General features: G+C 42.9%; 1 protein-coding gene across 3 annotated transcripts; it reads right to left on the bottom strand.

The window, feature by feature from the left end:
• Positions 1-161: 161 nt before the first annotated feature.
• On the bottom strand, positions 162-17510 carry LOC112217602 (tetratricopeptide repeat domain 13). Of its 3 annotated transcripts, none has more exons than XM_024378018.2 (23): positions 17345-17510; positions 15173-15267; positions 14993-15068; positions 14840-14910; positions 13828-13893; positions 13485-13577; positions 13043-13159; positions 12829-12939; positions 12631-12713; positions 12359-12500; positions 11384-11558; positions 10523-10679; positions 10183-10313; positions 9753-9885; positions 9494-9586; positions 9275-9358; positions 8658-8742; positions 7198-7304; positions 4163-4298; positions 3677-3756; positions 3430-3508; positions 3175-3254; positions 162-1343 (listed from the first exon to the last, which is right to left on the bottom strand). In XM_024378018.2, the coding sequence occupies exons 1-23, from the start codon at positions 17508-17510 to the stop codon at positions 1229-1231; spliced, it is 2475 nt and encodes an 824-aa protein (XP_024233786.1). In that variant the 3' UTR covers positions 162-1228. The 3 variants fall into 3 exon arrangements, 2 of the variants coding, with proteins under 2 accessions (XP_024233786.1, XP_024233785.1); XM_024378017.2 differs by having other exon boundaries at positions 7198-7307; XR_002948481.2 differs by lacking the exons at positions 162-1343; positions 3175-3254 and having other exon boundaries at positions 4163-4372; positions 7198-7307.
• Between the last annotated feature and the right edge of the window lie 106 nt (positions 17511-17616).

Below are 17616 nucleotides of genomic sequence, written 5' to 3' on the forward strand. Positions count from 1 at the left end.
GTGGTTTACAGTATTTAGGAGCACTTGTGCGACATCTAGTGTGTTGGAAAGGTTAAGCAAGCAAGATCATTAAATTAAACATCTTTGTGGGTGATGTGGCACAACTGTAAATAAACATGTAATTATCACCTCTGGTTGAATTGAAATAAGAAACAAACCACTCATTTGTCAACCAATTGTATTGAACATACCAATTCCCCAAAATCTCCAGATTTCATTCCTTCAAGTTTAAAACTTCAAGATGGGACATATTGCTCACTTAAAAATCCACATTTGAGCTTTAATAAACATAGCTAATTCACCCAGTGCTAAAATAAAATAAAAAAATCCCAGCAATTCAGCACAATCATTGATATGGAAACATTATTAAACAGTAGTTCTGCCAAAAAAAGACAATTAAGCAGTGATCCCTGTTGTTGTGATCCTCTGGAGCTCATTCAATAAGGACCCATGCAGGCAATGCATATTCTATCCTGTCATTAACAGTAAAAGGGTAAGTGGGGAACATAAACTGAAAACCAAAGCTTGTCCTGACATGAGGTTCTTCAGAGCAATTGAACAAAATCCCCAAAATGAATCCCTGAACATTTGTTCTAATGTTGTGTCTAAGACCATGGTCAAATTATTCAAACATTTTACAAAAAAAAGAAACGCAACAATGAAAATCACAGAGGTCTCAAAATAAACCCAGAGGAATGATATCATGGCACAATGTGTTATTTTCCCAAAACAAGTTGGACACAACCTGAAACCAACCCTTCCTCGTGCCCTTTTTGGGTCAAGATAAAAACAATTCCAGAAAATGGCAATGGCACAGAGCAACACTGTCCAATATCAACAAGACTAAATAAAAGTATTGCTTCACTTTTCTAAATGTTCAAGTATCCCAAGTGGAACTGCATAGCCCTGAAGTTAAGTTTACATCTTAGAATCTCATCCCACACTTTCTCTGCTTAGACTGAATAGCTGTGAGGGTTGTTAAAAACAGAATTGTGGCAATCACAATCGAGAGATTACCTATCATTCAAATGAATGTAATTAGTTACATTTCGTAGCTTTTACATACTAGACACTAGGGTTTTGCTGGTATTGCATACATAGGGCCATACCTGAACAACATGTAGTTGCTCTGAATCATTTTTAGACAGACATTGTGCTTTGGGGGTTGAGCTTGGCCAGAGACTATGAGCAGACAGACAGGCCCTTGTTCTCATCAGAAGAAGTGGTGTTAGGACTTCTTTGGACAGTGCGATGTGGAGTCCGTGTTGAGGACCTCAATCATGGTTCTAGTCGTTGGGAAGGTTCCTGCTACTGACGGAAGACTCTGGTACCACACTGGTAGGCTAAGAGAATAAATATTAAAAAATAAATATATACACAGTACCAGTCAAAGGTTTGGACACACCTACTCATTCAAGGGTTTTTCTTATTTTTTCTTATTTTCTACATTGCAGAATAATAGTGAAGACTATGAAATAACACATATGGAATCATGTAGTAAGCAAAAAAAATTAATAAAGCAAAATATATTTCAGATTCTTCAAAGTAGCCATCCTTTGCCTTGACAGCTTTGCATTTTCTCAACCAGCTTCATGAGGCAGTTAGCAGGAATTCGTTTCAATTAACAGGTGTGCCTTGTTAAAAGTTCATTTGTGGAATTAATTTCCTTCTTCATGTGTTTGAGCCAATCAGTTGTGTTGTGACAAGGTAGGGGTGGTATACAGAAGATAGCCCTATTTGGTAAAATACCAAGTCCATATTATGGCAAGAACAGCTCAAATAAGCAAAGAGAACAGTCCACCATTGCGTTAAGACATGAAGGTCAGTCAATCTGGAACATTTCAAGAACTTTGAAAGTTTCTTCAAGTGCAGATGCAAAAACCATCAAGCACTATGATGAAACTGGCTCTCATGAGGACTGCCACAGGAATGGAAGACTCAGAGTTACCTCTGCTGCAGAGGATAAGTTCATTAGAGTTAACTGCACCTCAAATTGCAGCCCAAATAAATGCTTCAGAGTTCAAGTAACAGACACATCTCAACATCAACTGTTCAGAGGAGACTGTGGGAATCAGGCCTTCATGATTGAATTGCTGCAAAGAAACCACTACTAAAGGATACCAATAATAAGACTTGCTTGGGCCAAGAAACATGAGCAATGGACATTAGACCGGTGGAAATCTGTCCTTTGGTCTGATGAGTCCAAATTTTAGATTTTTGGTTCAAACCGCTGTGTCTTTGTGAAATGGAGAGTAGGTGAATGGATGATTTCCGCATGTGTGGTTCCCACCATGAAGCATGGCGGTGGTGGTGCGATGGTGCTTTGCTGGTGACACAGTCTGATTTATTTAGAATTCCAGCATGGCAACCACAGCATTCTGCAGTGATACGACATCCCATCTGGTTTGAGCTTAGTGGGACTATCAGTGGGACAATGACCCAACACACCTCCATGCTGTGTAAGGGCTATTTGACCAAGAAGAAGAGTGATAGAGTGCTGCATCAGATTTTTTAAATTTAACTAGGCAAGTCAGTTAAGAACAAATCCCTATTTACAATGACAGCCTACCGGGGAACAATGGGTTAACTGCCTTAACTGTTCAGGGGCAGAACAACAGATTTTTTTACTTTGGCAGTTCGGGGATTTTATCCAGCAACCTTTCGGTTACTGGCCCAATGCTCTAACCACTAGGTTACCTGCAGCCCCAGATGACCTGGCCTCCACAATCCCCCAACCTCAACCCAATTGAGATGGTTTGGGATGAGTTGGACCGCAGAGTGAAGGAAAAGCACCAAACAAGTGTTCAGTATATGTGGGAACTCCTTCAAGACTGTTGGAAAATCATTCCTTATGAAGCTGGTTGAGAGAATGCCAAGAGAGTGCAACGCTGTCATCAAGGCAAAGGGTTGCTACTTTGAAGAATCTAAAACATAACATATTTTGATTTGTTTAACACTTTTTTAGTCACTACATGATTCCATATATGTTATTTCATAGTTTTGATATCTTCACTATTATTCTACAATGTGGAAAATATTCAAAATAAAGAAAATTAGTAGGTGTCTCCAAACTTTTGACTGATACTGTATATGGTTATCAATACACATAGAAATAAATAATTGGCCAACTTATGTGTTTAAAGGTGATGCAAGTGGATATGCCGAGCTACTCACCTCTTTAAATTCATCCAGTTTTTTGCTGTTTTACTAAAGCTGTCAGGACTGTGTGTTGTCATGGCTTCAAAATCAACCAACTGGAGGAATAAAAAATAAAAATAAATCATAAACAAGGAAAATGCTTAAAAACAGGCTCATTGATAACTACATATAGTATACATGATTATGAATAACACATTTTCCACCACTGGAAAATGTAATGTATTATAATGACGTGGTGTAAAGTAGAGCAAAACTATTCAGCAATATTACCTTCCCTTTGGGGATTCTGCCTATCACCTCCTTTCCACTGGCCATCAGTGCTCCCATGACAACAGAGTATGCCACAACACTGTAAAGGGAAACGGGGACAAAATATAGAGAAATTAGACAGATTTCATAACTAAAAAAACGTTCACAAAGTAAAATCACAATTCAGACCGAACCAAACTGAAAACTGTGTCGTTACATCATGTCTTGACGGTCACAGCAGAAGAAAATGACTTGGATAACACCTTACCTAGACCCTCTGGAGAGGGGCATGAGATTACAGAAGTAGTAAACCAGGGAGAGAATTAAATTACACACTGCATCTGCATCCTGAAAGAGAGAAAACAAAACCAATTCATACTACAGGGTCCACATAGAGGTAATATCATTATACAACCATGGGAAACTGATACTGCATGTGGGCCGTCATGATTAAGTCATGTCTGAAGTTTGTTAACTGAATTTTAACTTGGGAGGGATCTACTAAGTCCAATAAGGAACGGAATAATGGACAAGGCTAGGTAGCCTCGTGCAAAACTGTCCGCTCCCAATTTTTCAGGGGTAGAGAGTGAATCTATCAACACGACAAAAGTTTTGGATTTACATCAGATAGTAGAGCAACATTATGGATCGGATTGTTGAGATGGCAATTCATTTCACAACTGGAAGCCAAAACTGACAACCAGACAAAAGAAAACAGAGTCAATGGAAAACAAGTGATGGAGGGAGAGCATACCCCAAGTTCAGTGGACAGCATGAGAGCCTTGCCCTTGGCAGTCAGGTCTTTATAGATGGACTCAATCTCAGACTGGTACTGCTGAGTGCGTTCCTCTGTGGTCTGGGTCTCCACTGAGAACAGCATGTTGCCCACTCTAAGGCCACACAAATACACACCGTCTGAACAAACACTGTGGTCTGTAACATGGTCCATATAACCGCCGTGGTGCTGTACATCAACATTCATCAAGGGACAGACAACAAGGTGCACTTTAGTGAAATCTGAATCATAGTATTTCAAGCCTTGCATTCCAAGGTGTCTTAGAAAGCTTGAGCTGAATGACAAAGAATTCATATCAGTTCAAATGATTTAACTAGGCAAGTCAGTTACAATGATGGCCTACACCATAGGGGCTAGGCTGTTTATACACTGCTCAAAAAAATAAAGGGAACACTTAAACAACACATTGTAACTCCAAGTCAATCACACTTCTGTGAAATCAAACTGTCCACTTAGGAAGCAACACTGATTGACAATACATTTCACATGCTGTTGTGCAAATGGAATCGACAACAGGTGGAAATGATAGGCAATTAGCAAGACACCCCCAATAAAGGAGTGGTTCTGCAGGTGGTGACCACAGACCACTTCTCAGTTCCTATGCTTCCTGGCTGATGTTTTGGTCACTTTTGAATGCTGGCGGTGCTTTCACTCTAGTGGTAGCATGAGACGGAGTCTACAACCCACACAAGTGGCTCAGGTAGTGCAGCTCATCCAGGATGGCACATCAATGCGAGCTGTGGCAAGAAGGTTTGCTGTGTCTGTCAGCATAGTGTCCAGAGCATGGAGGCGCTACCAGGAGACAGGCCAGTACATCAGGAGACATGGAGGCCGTAGGAGGGCAACAACCCAGCAGCAGGGCCGCTACCTCCGCCTTTGTGCAAGGAGGAGCACTGCCAGAGCCCTGCAAAATGACTTCCAGCAGGCCACAAATGTGCATGTGTCTGCTCAAACGGTCAGAAACAGACTCCATGAGGGTGGTATGAGGGCCCGACGTCCACAGGTGGGGGTTGTGCTTACAGCCCAACACCGTCCAGGACGTTTGGCATTTGCCAGAGAACACCAAGATTGGCAAATTCGGCACTGGCGCCCTGTGCTCTTCACAGATGAAAGCAGGTTCATACTGAGCACATGTGACAGAGTCTGGAGACGCCGTAGAGAACGTTCTGCTGCCTGCAACATCCTCCAGCATGACCGGTTTGGCGGTGGGTCAGTCATGGTGTGGGGTGGCATTTCTTTGGGGGCACGCACAGCCCTCCATGTGCTCGCTAGAGGTAGCCTGACTGCCATTAGGTACCGAGATGAGATCCTCAGACCCCTTGTGAGACCATATGCTGGTGCGGTTGGCCCTGGGTTCCTCCTAATGCAAGCCAATGCTAGACCTCATGTGGCTGGAGTGTGTCAGCAGTTCCTGCAAGAGGAAGGCATTGATGCTATGGACTGGCCTGCCCCCCCCCCAGACCTGAATCCAATTGAGCACATCTGGGACATCATGTCTCGCTCCATCCACCAACGCCACGTTGTACCACAGACTGTCCAGGAGTTGGCGGATGCTTTAGTCCAGGTCTGGGAGGAGATCCCTCAGGAGACCATCCGCCACCTCATCAGGAGCATGCCCAGGCGTTGTAGGGAGGTCATACAGGCACGTGGAGGCCACACACACTACTGAGCCTCATTTTGACTTGTTTTAAGGACATTACATCAAAGTTGGATCAGCCTGTAGTGTGGTTTTCCACTTTCATTTTGAGTGTGACTCCAAATCCAGACCTCCATGGGTTGATAAATTTGATTTCCATTGATAATTTGTGTGTGATTTTGTTGTCAGCACATTCAACTATGTAAAGAAAAAAGTATTGAATAAGAATATTTCATTCATTCAGATCTAGGATGTGTTATTTTAGTGTTCCCTTTATTTTTTTAGCAGTGTATTTCATTTCTCAAGCGCAACTATTTATTTTTTGGATGATGTTCCACACTTGAGGAATCCTATACAATATGTTTCTCACTGCAGCTCTTGCCTCTTGCAGTTTGTGTTTTTGTTCTGCAACCCCAAATGGACTGATTGTCTGGTTCTTTCCCATCACGGGGCTTTTTGGGAAAGGTAGATTTTATTTCCCTGTTCAACATGGTTTTAGCAAGGAATGGATTAGTTGTTTCTACTACATAATGTAACTGGAATGCAATGTCAACAAACAGACCTAGAACATTTGTTAAAACGTTCCCTGACAGAAACATCTGAGCTGTGAATTCAAATGAACAAAAATGTTATTAATTGAAGCACAGGTAACTGCCAAAATAAAGGAAACACCAACATAAAGCGTCTACATAGAGCGTTGGGGCACCACGAGCCGGTGAACAGCTTCACAGCACCTCGGCATAGATTCTACAAGTGTCTGGAACTCTATTGGAGGGACGCGACACCATTCTTCCACAAGAAATTCCATCATTTGGTGTTTTGTAGATGGTGGTGGAAAACGCTGTCTCGGGCTCCACTCCAGATTCTCCCATTAGTGTTCAACTGGGTTGAGATCTGGTGACTAAAACGGCCATGGAGTATGGTTTACATCATTTACATGCTTGTCTAACCAATCAGCAACCACTCGTGCCCTGTGGATGGGGGCATAGTCATGGTAGCCAAAATAATGGCCTGGCAAGCATTTTTATACATGACCCTAAGTATGATGGGATCTTAATTGCTTAATTAACTCAGGAACCACAGCTGTGTGGAACCACCGGCTTTCAATATACTTTGTATCCCTCGTTTACTCAAGTGTTTACATTATGTTGGCAGTTACATGTATTTAACTGCTTTCAACTAACCCAAGTTGACATACCAAACCCTGCCATCTTCACACAATAAATGATGTTCCATGAAGGGAAAAATTCTCAAATTTCCATTTGATTGGAAAATCTTAGGTAAACCACTGATGGAGGTAGACTATAATGTCAAGAGCTCAGTTCTTTATTCATGTATTAGAACCAAATAAACTGACCTGTCTCCTGTTATGGTGATTGTGAAGCCGTCATATTCTTTGCCAGGGTCTTTTAGACTGGGCACCTTGGAGTTAACTGTGAAGCCATCTCTCGTTTTACTGTTAAACTGCTTCAGGATAGAAATGCAAAACAGCAGCAAATCAGACATTCTATCAGCGTTGAAACACAAGCCAAGTTGACCTAGATCTCAACTCTGATCTACATGATATCACACACAACTCAGTAGTTCCTAGATGCAATTCCCATGAATAAGTCAGGCCTCAAACCGAAAACACTATCATACTATTTTGAGGGCTTGACATTCAGGTAAATTTGCCAGTGGCTCCCCAGGACAGGGCCAACTGAAAACTACTGACGCAAATGAAAAAAAATACTGTCCAGAGTCAAGATCTGACAGGAAAGTGAATGATGCTCCCATAATTTCAATAGCAAGTGATTTTATATTTCATTTGCAGGCTGAGCAAGTAGCCGTATACACAGTTCATACTGGCAAGCCAAATTCAACGACCTACATTTTACATTTCATTGTTGTTAGTCTATAGATCCCCGCCACACCCACAAGAAAAAAGTATCATTACCACTTGATGAATATTGCATTTTTAACATCCCTACACAATGTAATTATGCATTGACATTCACATTATGTTTACACTCTAAAATGTGTCAGAATAATGTGGGCATTGACTGACTAAATACAGCAATAGATTATCCTGACACAAACACACTAATGGAGTCTGTCCATGTGGTAGCTTTACTCGGTCTTGCCCTTTGAGAAGAGTTATTGAGGGGTCATTGTATCATGTTCTAAAACGAGAAAGCGAAATAAAAATGAGTACCCTTTGTAATTGAACGCTTTGTATGGAAAAGCAAGTTGTGGCCAACATTTGACATTGTCTCTCTTGCTCATAATGCTCGGCTTTACCTTATTAACGAAAGCAACAGACTAGCGCAACACCCGTCAATTGAAACAAACAAAAGCGGCAACATCTCTTAAAAACCGATCAGAAATGAAATCCCGGAATAAGTATATTGCTACAAGTGTCTGGAAGCATATTCAATGATGCCTTCATTGTGAATCGCAAATATTCAACCAAGACTTTGAAACTTCAAAAGCCTTGCCTTAGAGCGTTTACTGGTGAGCTAGATATCTTTCCTACCCCTACTGTATCACTGTCGGTCTTTGATGAGCTGCTCCACCAAACAACCAGCTGTTTGACAGCTGTGCACCCTCTCTGCCTGACAAATTATCTAGGCTGTGCAACGCGCATGTGATAAATAATCAACAAACTAACAGCTTCGGGAATTTAGTTTTTTGAATCAATTATATAGCCTAGATTAAAAATAGCATTACTACAACAACAAAAATCACTAGCCCATGCGAGCCACTGATGGGTATTATCGACTGGCCCGGAGGGTTTCCTCAACCCCCCCTGTATGTCTAACCCTGTGTTCTTATTACCTTCATTATGGGGAGAAGGTCTTCCACCGTGTTCACATTTTCCAGTGCTTGTCTGACTTCCAGTAGGCCTCTTGGGTTGTATGCCCTGAGGACAATGCATCAGTAAGTCAACATACAGTGCATTCTGAAAGTATTCAGACCCTTTCCCTTTTCCCACATTTTCTTAAGTTACAGCCTTATTCTAAAATGGATTATATTATCCCCCCCACCCCCCATAAATCTACACACAATACCCCGGAGACCGGAAAATAGCTGTGCAGCGACACTCCCCATCCAACCTGACAGAGCTTGAGAAGATCTGCAGAGAATAATGGGAGAAACTCCCCAAATACAGGTGTGCCAAGCTTGTAGTGTCATACCCAAGAAGACTGTAATCGCGCACAAAGGTGCTTCAATAAAGTACTGAGTAAAGGGTCTTGTATACGTTTGCTTTGTCATTATGGGGTTTTGTGTGTAGATTGATGAGGAAAGCAATTTAATCCATTTCAGAATAAGGCTGTAACGTAACTAAATGTGGAAAAAGTCAAGGGGTCTGAATACTTTCTGAATGCACTGTATATCACCGTGTAGAAAATATTTCTCTAATAAACAATCTGTATTTTCTTTAAAAGGCACACCTGTGGTAAACCAATATTCTGTCTTTGATGAAATTGAGTATGTTGTCAAAGTAGGCCAAGTATCTTATGTTGATGATTTGTCCTCTGTGGAAACAAACAAAACAGGAAAACCACATAATGAAAAGGAATATCTAAAAATACAACTTGACTCAACAGTTGTGTCAGATTCACACAGCGACTATCTTTGAGACGATTTGACGTCATTTTCCTTTAGGTTACCTGATGAGGTTAATGTGGTTATTGAATCCTCGGCTGAGACTTCTGGCAGGCATCTGGTCCAGCCACAGAACAGGCTGGTCCGGATCAGCGATCCTTCAGAGGGACAGAATACCACAATGACTTGAAACATGTACCAAACCTCCGACGGACAATACAGAAACAGACAGGGTGGTGATTGACACTGCAGATGCCCATTGTGGTAATAACATTTTGTTTAAAACAAAAGTTACTATAAAACAATCTCACACCCAAGCCTCACCTCCTCCATTTGACGGCAATATCGAACATGTCTCTCCACTGCATCTGCCTGGTTTTGCCGTTGACTCGCACCTTTGAATTGCTCCAGGTGCGCTGCATAGCCTGCATGACCTCCAGGGTTGCTAGGCCCATGGCTATTGAGGTGAAACACAGCACACATTCAATTTCAGAACTTGGAAATATACTGTTATGGAGCTACTGGATTAAAGCCGTAGGATGGGGTGAGACAATATGTATTCTAGAAAGACCAACATGTACAATAGTTTGTTATGTTGAAATGAGTTCCAGCATGCACATTGTTTTTAAACAAAGGACATGTTGTTCAGGGCTGATAGTCACATTGAAACTGACAGAATGACTTAATCTGATTTCAGCCAAGAATGTACAACAGATTTGAGGCTGAACTCAAATGTGCTCGGGATCTCACCCACCTCTGTGTATTCTGCGATTGGGAAGAAATCCTGGTGTGTCGTATTGCATAAGGGCACCAAGGTGATCAGCAGCGCAAATGAGCTTCTGAACTTCAATGTTGTAGCTTTCAAAGTTCTGAGGTAGAACATCCCTACAATGGCAAGGCACGAAACAAGATCAGTTGGGCAGGTTACAAATGGGTTGAATAGCACAAACACTCAGTAGGTCAAAGTCATCTACTGTAAATGAGCCTGCTCCATTACCCATCAGTTAGCCTATACTACTATTTTACTACCTATACCTGGCAGAAAATACTGAACTATGTTCAGTCAGCAGCAGGTGCTATCCTTTTAAACTCACTTAATATGAGGCTGCAGTCCTGGCTGCTCCTCATAGTCCTCTATAAGGAAAGGAAGGTGTTTTGCCCAGTGGTTTTTGAAGTTCCCTGGAAGATCCTGATCAACATTGTATTCTGCCACAGGTTTGTCGAGATGTGAGTGCAAGTAGCGAGAGTATTCTGTGGGGGGGAAATGACATGAGGAAAATTCTAACCATATCTCCATAGGCAAGAAATGATCAAAGACACAACATTCCGCTCCAGGTTGAAATGTTAGTTCGGGAGGTCACTATAGCTGGCTAAACTCCTCGGTGAAGGAAGTTTCTGATGAACTCCACCAAAGGAGTGGAGCTGAGACCAGGCTTTGTGGAATTCAACTTAGGCTACATCGACTCGCTCAAGGTCAATATTTACATTTCAATGATGAAATGCTTACCTTGTACCCATGTTTGTCCTCCGTAGTCGCGTGACTTTCTTCGTTTGCTGAAATCCACACTTTTTCAATAAACAATCAAATACAACCGCCGACTGTTTGCTCATTGCTGTTGCTCTAAAATGGCAACTCAGCGCAAATGCGGCAATTGAATCTCAACAAGGAAACAGTCGGTGGCTGTATTTGATGAACGTTTACAGAAAAAGCATGAATTTCAGCAAAGAAAGGCACGCAACTACAGAGGACAAACATAGGTAGTACACATAGTAAGAATTTCATATTTTACATTTCTTTCTCTTTTTTCTTAAAGAATTGACCTTGTGGGTGAATCGATTTTAGGTAAGCTGAATTCCAGAAAGCCTGGTCTCTTCTCCACTCCGTTGGTGAAGTTCATCAGAAACTTCCTTCACTGTGGAGTTTAGTCAGCTACGGTCCCTAATGCTACCCTCACCTCGGAGGTATTTCACTTTGAGATATTCCGAGCTTGCCTTCTGGCCCAGCAGAGGGTCATTCAACATGACTTTAGTCTGAGCCTTGATGCCTTCATAGAACTGCCCCATGGACACGTGGCTCAGACCCTTCATGTACTGACATACCTCGTTGTAGGGCTCCAACTGTAGACACCTCTGAAAAACACAACACGGAGATGTTACACATCAAGTCCAATGACACACATAGGTGTAAGAATTAAAAAACAGAGGGAGGGAACCTCAAATTAACTCTGACTCAAAGTGGATGTCACTGCAGTCACTTAACCTTTCGGTGTTGACTGTGTGAACAGCCGGAGGCTAACAGCTCTAGCCTGGTGAGTCATGACCCCCACCAAAACACATTCTCCACAGGCAGCCTGGGAAGCACATGACAAAGTCATGCAAGGTGATGTAACAGTAACGTCCTAGTAACAGTCCTAGTAACGCGTGAGGCCTACTGAGTCGCCACAGCGGGGCTGCTGATGGGACAGTAGGCAAATAGGCAGGGCGTTTACACTGCCAAATGCTATCATGGGGACAGAGAGGATATGGAATGATGACGACAGTCAAAGTGTGGCCTACGTGACATGAGTCTGATCAGGGGCACGGCACTGCTGTTCGTTAGACTGCGATGCCATCAACCGCCTGATGCCACAGTGAAAACAAAGCATCAGCAGAATCGCTTGTAACGGCTGGATTGATATTATAAAGGGAGTGGGACAAGTATTGATCCGAGGGGGTTCTCTCTAGGCAGCATGCTTAGAAAAACTGATGCAAATGAGAATCATTTGAATGGCAGGCCAGCCCCACCCTAGCCAGTACTATTGCACATACAGCCCAAAGTAAAGCAGTCTGTTATCATGAGAGGGGAGATGCAGAATAACTAACTCAGCTGTACTGTAATTGGTAGACTGATATCGTGTCCAGAGAAAGAAACTGTGCGACGCGGCCATTACCTTGAAGTTGCCGACTGCCTCCTGGAGACTGCCATGGTGGTACAGCATCATGCCTCTCAGCTGCAGAGATTGGATGTGGTTCTGGTTGAGCATCAGGGCTTTCTGGAAGCTCTCCATAGCTGCCTCAAAGTCTCCAAGCTCCCTACAGACAGGACACAGGGATCACTCACTGCATCGGCCCCATGAGTACTAAGGCCCTGACCTTTTCCTGACCAACGATGTGAACTGACCAGGTTGGAACCAAAGCAGGTCATAGAGCCTCCCCACTGTACCTGTAGGCCTGTCCGAGACTTTTGTATGCATCTATGAAGTCAGATTTTAATTTCAGGGCCTCCTTGAATGTTTCGATGGCTTCCTGAATGGGGGACAAGATTGTGTTGTAAACATGCAGTGATTTAACCAAAAAAAACGGGCTACACTGGCAGTACTCAAAGTTGACCAACTATGATTTTCTACAAAAATGTCTATACCTTTAGCATTCCTCTGTGGAAGAATGTTAGACCTTTGTATAGCATGGCAATGGGCTGATTTTTCTTCAGATCCAAAGACTGTTGAAAATCCTCCATAGCTGCCACATAATCCTATTTGGGGAAAAACAAAATCAGAAAACCAACTATGAGAACTTTATATATCAACACCACCAATCAGAGACCCCATATACAGATCATGGTTTGTCAGTCTGACCTCGGCGATAAAGAGCAGAGTTCCTCTGTGTCTGTAGAGGCGGGCGGAGGGCTGGAGCTGGATGGCTTTGGAGAGATCACTCAGAGCCTCACTGATCCTCCCAAGAGGAGAAAGGATCTGCAAGTATATTATTCAAGTAAAACTTGACACACATGAAATCCAAAAAGGTCTAATGGTCTAGTAACTAGACTACTTTAAGGCATAGTGTTAATACAACAGCAGTTGCCTCCTGTGTAAGATTTCTTTTTAAAGCCTGCTTAAGAGAATAACACTGCCCTCACTCATTTGTAACCATTTTGCATGGGGTGACACAGAAACTTGCCCCATTTAAAAACAGACATGCAATTCAAGCATGATAGTAAACACCAATACCCTAACGCAAGGTATAACACAAACAGCGGGTTAACCCATGAAGCATTAACAGGCCTAGCATTATCCTCACCTCTGCCCGCTGTTCGTATACCTCAGGGCGGTTGGGCTCCAGAGTGATGACTCGGCTCAACTCGAACAGTGCCATGTCTGCATTCTTGATGTCCTTCCATAGAAGGAGAAAAGAAGAGAGACAGTGTGACCCCTATTGGACACACCAGGACACAAAAAAAGAAAAAAAGAAGGCCACTCGCAGCCTTCATCAATCACATCCACTGACAAGCACATATGCTAACTGCTGAGCATCGCAGATTAGATTTTTATTTATGATGTGTCATCCTGAAAACATTTGCTGTGAATAAAACTGCTGGTATCAACATTATGTGAACTAGTATCATGTCGCTGTGATCACTTACCTGCAGACTCTTTTTCCCGTATGCTATCCCTCTCCCGTAGATGGCACTGACTACCTCTGGATCCCCCTAGTAGAGGACAACACACACTGACATGTCCTCCATTGCAAACCGCACAACATATTCAAAGCAGGGAGAAAAGAGGGGAAGCAATGTAACGTAAACAAGGCAACAGTAAACATGTCGGCCCCACGAATGATGCAATTAGTGACAACAATTCAAAGCAGACTACACTGACAGTAACAAAATGTGTGCCCGTTATAGCGCCATGAATGTTCTCGTCGATATGAATGTTCTTGCACATGTTGTGTCTTGACAGTGTTTGCAACATGTGTACCAAATGTTGTTACAGTATGATTATCTGTGACTGATTTAGATGCATTTATGTGCCAGACCACGCCCACGTGAATGTTCATTGGTCAATCGCGGCCATGTTATTTTAGGTACTAGTCTGGAAAATATTGCATTGAGAGACCTTTGTCCTTAGATGCCGCATAACAAGTTTCATGCGGATTGGTCATTCTTTGCTAGAAGAGTACCGTTTTAAGTGTTTAAAAAATTCAAAATGGTGGAAAAGCCATCATGGCGGGCCATAGGGGTCCCTGGGGCGCATTTGTCCCTTGTGAGGAGAGGGACCTACATACTGAATTTCATGACTTTATCTCAAATGGGGTGAGGGGCGTGACCTTTCAAAGTTTGCATTTTCAATCGCTTGTTATAGCACCACCATATGGCCAATCAGTGTAATTTATTAAATGCAGGATCTCTACGGCAAGACGCATCATTCACCCAAGTTTAGTCAAAATCGCACCAGTGCTGTCTGAGAGATTGAGTGAGACGAACGGAGACAGATCGACAGTTCGGGGGCCGATGAAGTCTGTACGTCTGTCTCTCTACTATTAATATATTTGTCTAAACAAAAAAACATGCATTATTCAAAACTGTCAAGAAGGCCAGACCAAGACATGTACAAAGATGAGTGTTGTAATTCATGCATCTATGAATGTTAACCAACCTGTAGTAACAAGGAGAAGTGTTTGATGGCTTCATCGTACAGGCCATTGCCAATAAGAACATATCCTATAGCTGCAATGAAATGAATAATGAGAGTCAAGCAATGTATAGCTAACACTCCACAAACCAAACTCTTTCAGGAATAACTTCTTACCAAGCTCCTCATTTGTGTTGTGGTTGTCCACTGCAAAAGGGAATCGCTTCTGCTCTATGAACAACTTGGCTTGTCTCTGTTTGAACGAAGACAATGGTAGTTATTCCACTACAATGAGTCAGTCAAACAGAAATGCCCAGGCAAAAGCACTGAGATCTCAGTGAATTTGCTGCATCTCACCAGGATTTTCTCTGCGTTAAGAGAGAAGACAGACTCGCATGGTGGGTTGCTTCCTTCCTCACAGTCTGGGTCCTCCAACTGTAGAATAAAGGACTCTGTAGGGAAATATACAGCATCAGACAACAAAGCACCCAGACTGCTGCCAACTTGGTCATTATGGTGACACAAACACATAAACTCAGGTGTGATGTTCGGATGTACCGATCCTGTGCAAGTGTTGTTACACGTGGTCTGCCACTGCGAGGACGATCAGCTGTTTGTCCTGTCTCCCTTTAGCGCTGTCTTAGATGTCTCACAGTACGGACATTGCAATTTATTGCCCTGGCCACATCTGCAGTCCTCATGCCTCCTTGCAGCATGCCTAAGGCACATTCACGCAGATGAGCAGGGACCTTGGGCATCTTTCTTTTGGTGTTTTACAGAGTCAGTAGAAAGGCCTCTTTAGTGTCCTAAGTTTTCATAACTTTGACCTTAATTGCCTACTATCTGTAAGATGTTAGTGTCTTAACGACCGTTCCACAGGTGCATGTTCATTAATTGTTTATGGTTCATTGAACAAGCATGGGAAACAGTGTTTAAACCCTTTACAATGAAGATCTGTGAAGTTATTTGGATTTTTACAAATTATCTTTGAAAGACAGGGTCCTGAAAAATGGATGTTTCTTTTTTTTGCTGACTTTGTGTGTGTGTGTGTGTGTGTGTGTGTGTGTGTGTGTGTGTGTGTGTGTATATATATATAAAACCACACACACACTAGTTTATTAGGTACAGCCATCTAGTGGGTTGGACCCCCTTTTGCCTCCAAAACAGACTGAATTTTTCAGGGCATGGAAATGTTGCTCAATTGGTATCAAGCGACCTAACGCGTGCCAGGAAACATTCCCCACACAATTACACCACCAGCACTAGCTTGTACTGTTGACACCAGGCAGAATGGAGCCATGGACTCATGCTGCTTAGGCCAAATCCTGACTCCATCAGCATGACGCAACAAGAACCGGGATTCGTCGGACCAGGGCATATGTTTTTCCATTCCTCATCTGTCCAGTTTTGGTGATCGCGTGCCCAGGAGCTGCTTCTTCTTGTTTTTAGCTGATAGGAGTGAAACCCGGTGTGGTCGTCTACTGCAATAGCCCATACGTGACAAGGGCAGACGAGTTGTGCGTTCCGAGATGCCGATTTTCACACCACTGTCGTACTGTTATTTGCCTGTTTGTGGCCAGCATGTTAGCTTGCTCCATTCTTGGCCATTCTCCTTCAACGGGCCGTTTTCACCCACAGGACTGCTGCCGACTGGATGTTTTTTGTTTGTCGCACCATTCTTGGTAAACTCTAGACACTGTCATGCGTGTCATCTGTTTCTGAGATACTGGAACCAGGGCACCTGCCACCGACGATCATACCAAGCTCAAAGTCGCTTAAGTCACTCGTTTTGTCCAATCTAACGTTGAATCAAACAGTTACTCAATGTCTGCTTTATATAGCAAGCCATGGCCTCGTGACACTGTAGAAGCGAACCATTTTCGTGAACAAGGTGGTGTACCCAATAAACTGGCCCTGAGTGTACAAGGATCAAACATTGGCAGGCTTCAAGGCTTCTTTCTACCTGCAATGAAGGGACTGCTCATCAAATACTAATCCTGTATTGTTGATTGAGTCATAAAAGCCTCAACAAGTTGTGACACTTCAGTGGGAAACCCATAGGATGATCTCATTCATTCATTCAGCTGGATATTTTTTATTCATTTGCAAAGTAATTTGATTTTCTTTCGCTACACTGCACATTCCAATACATAACCTGTTCCAACAAGACAATGAATGAGTCCGCCGGAGTTTTGAGGTGCGCTCTGGGTTACATTCACCCTCAGGAAAGGCGTGTACTTGCTGACATCGTGTTAAAAACTTAGATACATAAGGATATCATAGCACTGCATTATTCGGGGAAACTGGGGACCTTGTCGAAGTACTTTCTGTTAGTCTTGAAAGATTAGTTGCGGGGTCTATGATTCCACCCTGACCTTTACAATCAAATCCTAACCTCTACGAGTTCTCTCTCGCTTGCTATGTAACTTCCTGTTAACGGGTGCGGAAGAATAGGTTTGGTTAGTTTAGCTAGCTGCCTACACAGCGACTTACGAGGACGTGGCAAAACTGTGTTAAAAGACCGCTTACCGCAATCCGTTGTGTATTCCTCCCACTCTGACGGAGAGCTGCAACCATGTTTGTGCAGTTCGCTATTGAAGAAAGTGAGCGTAGAGAGGTATTCCGTGGAAAATATAGCACGGGATAAGTACAGAAGTGAGAGAGCTACCACAACAACACTGCCAGCAGGTGCCATGTTGTGTTTGATGTGTAGGTGAGGAGCGCTGGAGCTTTGGTAATGTAGTTCCCGTGTTCCTACTCCCCACCGTGAACTGAACTACCAGTCAAACTGTAAACGACTA

Source organism: Oncorhynchus tshawytscha, linkage group LG18 (genome assembly GCF_018296145.1).
Source record: "Oncorhynchus tshawytscha isolate Ot180627B linkage group LG18, Otsh_v2.0, whole genome shotgun sequence".
Lineage (NCBI taxonomy): Eukaryota > Metazoa > Chordata > Actinopteri > Salmoniformes > Salmonidae > Oncorhynchus > Oncorhynchus tshawytscha.